Here is a 3,468-nt window from a genome sequence, read left to right on the forward strand (position 1 = left end):
TAATGACCACCTGGAGGGAGGTTGTGGCAGTTGCTCATATATTTATCACTCTAGCCTCACCATTCCTTCAATGTATCACCTGATTTACAGATATGAGCCTCACAAAACAACATTAGCTGGTGGAATGCAGTGACCTAATTAACTTCAGCAGCCATTCTGTTCTACCCTGTTACTAAAAAAGCACCGGCCCTGAATTCAGGAGCACCTGAGTTCAAATCTGATCTCAGGCACTTGATACTAGCTGTGTGACCCTGGGCAAGTCACTTAACCCCCATCACCTGCCTTCCTCCCCCCCCCCTAAAAAAAAAAGAATGTGATGAATGAAATCTGACAAAACTGAAGAAACAAAGGTTTGAGATTCTGAACTTATTGATTTATTTTGAAATGCATTTCAATTGCATAACAAATAGGGAGCAGAGCTCCTCAGCTCGACTCTTGGCCCCATCACAGGGGGAGACAGCTTTTTTTGTATTAAAATAAAACAATTAACAGGGCAGCCTCAGAGCTTGTGGGGGTTGACCCACTTGTAGGTACCCTGGTACTGGAAGCCCACTTTCTTCATCAGCTCATCCGCTTCGGGAGGGCCTCGGCTGCCATAGACATAGGCGATGGGCTGGATCTTTTCCCTCTCGATGTGGTGCAGCAGCGGTGTAAAGATCCTCCAGGCTTCCCGAAGCTCGTCACTGCGCACAAAATGCATCTGGCTCCCACAGAGGACGTCCAGGATGAGGCGCTCATAAGCATCAGGCAGCTTCACATCTTTGTATCTGTTGCCATAGGTCAGGTCCAGCTCCGACTCTTCAGGGTTGAAGAACATCCCTGGCTTCTTGGTCATCATCTTGGTGTAGACAGCCTCACTGGGCTGCACGCGGATCACCAGCTCATTCCGCTTACACTGGCCCTGGAAGATGTCACCAGCCACGTCCCGGAACTGAAGCCGTACCTCTGCTTTGCGTTCATTCAGGGCCTTTCCACAGCGAAGGATAAAGGGGACACCGTCCCATCTTTCATTTTCCACATAGAGGACCACAGCAGCAAAGGTGGCAGTGGTGGAACCCTGGGGCACCGTGGGGTCATCCAGATAGCCTTTGATGGCTTCCCCTTTGCCATCTGGGTTCCCCACATACTGGCCCAAGACCACATTAGTCGTTCTCACCTCTGAGATACACTTCAGGACCTTTACCTTTTCATCGCGGACATCATCAGAGTTAGTGGAGGCCGGCTTTTCCATGGCTACTAGGCAAAGCATCTGTAAGAGGTGGTTCTGCATCACATCTCTAATGATCCCAAACTCGTCAAAATAGCCCCCGCGGCCCAGAGTGCCGAAGGGCTCCTTGAAAGTGAGGATCACACAGGCAATGTTGTCTCGGTTCCAGATTGGTCCAAAGATCCTATTACCGAATCGTAGCACCATGATGTTCTGCACCATCTCCTTGCCCAGGTAGTGATCGATCCGGTAGATCTGGTCCTCATGGAAGAGTGAGGAAAGGTGGTTTGACAGCTTGTCAGAGCTCTGCAGATCCTTTCCAAAAGGCTTCTCCACAACGACCCGGTTCCAGCCTACCTGGCTCATGCATGTCTCTTTGATGTTCTTAGTGACGGCTTCATAGACAGTGGGTGGTAAGGCTAAGTAGAAGAGGCGATTGGCCTGCAGCCCATGATGCAGAGCATTCATGTGGGCATTGAGCCTCTGAAAGGAGGCCGGCTCATCATACTGGCCTGCCAGGTAGGAATTTCGAGAGAAGAAAGCTTCCAACTTCTGCTTCTCTTCTGGAGTGGCCTTCAAATAGGGTTCGCTCTGCTTCCGGATGTCGGCCACACTGAGGTTGGAACGGGCATAGCCCACAATGAAGATGTCTTCAGGGAGGAGCCCATCCCTGAACAGCCACCAGATCGTAGGGTAGATTTTTTTCTTTGCTAAGTCACCCGAAGCTCCCATAATGATGAATATGTGTGTGTCCGACTGGTGGACGGAATCACCCTGGTACAGTTCTTCCTGGAGAATCCCACACACCTGAGTCCGGCACAGGGCTACTTGTTCAGCCATACTGTTTTCAGTGTTTGCCCCTGGGTGCTGGATCTGCTGCTGATCTACCAGAGGAAAGGTGACAATGAGGCCCGAAGCTCCACTCCAGTTAATGCTTCAGGGAGATGATATATTGATAAGGATGGGTGCTATTCATACCCAGGCACTCTTTCCCAGTTGTTTCCCTTCCACTAGATTTGCCCCTCCCAGCTCCTTTTTTGTTTGTTTGTTTGTAAACAGAAAATCTCAGCTCTTCTCTTACTCAGCTAGACAATCTCCTTAGTGATTCTGGCTCCTGTCCATATTACATCTCTCTCCTAATAAATCTCTTTACTTCCAAAGATTCTCTATGAGCCTCCAATTCTTTGGGAGGACTAGCCCTGCCCCTCATCTAGGAGGCAAGTCCCTCCCAACAACTTGCTGTGATGTTTAAAATCTATATTGTGTGATCGCCTTAAATTAGAAGGCTCAGCACCAGTCTTTGGGCATTAAACATTTATGAAAACATACAGGTATTCACATAGAGTTCAGAAAGTTAAGAAAAAGCCTACCTAGCCTAGGGTTCCAGCCTGGTCTGCTTCTTCCTCAAGTCCTCCTCCAGGAGCCTCCTTCAATCACAAACTCTCTTCAAACTGAGTGTGGAAGCATTTTATAGGTCTGGAACAGAGGCGGTTCTTACACACTGCTTCAAGCAGATTTGTTGGCATCATCCAAATCCATTGGTTCACTGGATTTGAAGATGTTCTCAAGTTGAGTTCAAAGTCTAGCTTCTGAGAACAATACCTTTTTTTTTTTTAGTGAGGCAATTGGGGTTAAGTGACTTGCCCAGGGTCACACAGCTAGTAAGTGTTAAGTGTCTGAAGCTGGATTTGAACTCATGTCCTCCTGAATTCAGGGCCTGTGCTCTATCCACTGCACCACCTAGCTACCCCGAGAACAATGCCTTCTTAAGGGCTAGCCAGGGGTGATTATAATCTAGTTAAACTGAAGTAGGCTAATCAGCAGCCAATCACTCTCACTTAATTCAATCAGTTTAGATTAATCTCCAGGTGGGCCTTTGAGTATCTGCTAAATCCCATTATTTTATCACATTGCCCAAAATTAACAGCTAAATAAGTATAATAAGCAATAATATTAAATAATAGATTAATACCATATTACAAAGGAAAAATAAACAATTTCGAGTTGGTATATATGCTCAAATCTTAGGTCTTCCACTTTCTTTCTGAAGTTGGCCAAGTGACTAAAAAAGAAAAAAAAACAACTCTCTGTCCTCAATTTCCTCCTCTGTAAAATAAAATGATGAGAGGGGCAGCTAGGTGGCGCAGTGGATAAAGCACTGGCCCTGGATCAGAAGTACCTGAGGGACTGAGATGCAGAGGAAGCACTCTGGACTAAAATACTTGAGTTAAGTTTCTCAATTAGGAATCTTCCTTTTCTGA

General features: G+C 46.9%; 1 protein-coding gene across 1 annotated transcript; it reads right to left on the bottom strand.

Annotated features, from left to right (window-relative positions):
- Positions 1–499: 499 nt before the first annotated feature.
- LOC122750168 (glucose-6-phosphate 1-dehydrogenase-like) lies at positions 500–2,062 on the bottom strand. The gene has a single exon (XM_043996839.1). It carries the CDS (start codon positions 2,045–2,047, stop codon positions 500–502), a length of 1,548 nt encoding a protein of 515 aa, XP_043852774.1. The 5' UTR covers positions 2,048–2,062.
- Between the last annotated feature and the right edge of the window lie 1,406 nt (positions 2,063–3,468).

Source organism: Dromiciops gliroides, chromosome 3 (assembly GCF_019393635.1).
Source record: "Dromiciops gliroides isolate mDroGli1 chromosome 3, mDroGli1.pri, whole genome shotgun sequence".
NCBI classification, from domain to species: domain Eukaryota; kingdom Metazoa; phylum Chordata; class Mammalia; order Microbiotheria; family Microbiotheriidae; genus Dromiciops; species Dromiciops gliroides.

Bases quoted from the DNA above. Each gene is read 5' to 3' on its own strand.
- LOC122750168 (XM_043996839.1), bottom strand. From the start codon at position 2,047: ATGGCTGAACAAGTAGCCCTGTGCCGGACTCAGGTGTGTGGGATTCTC.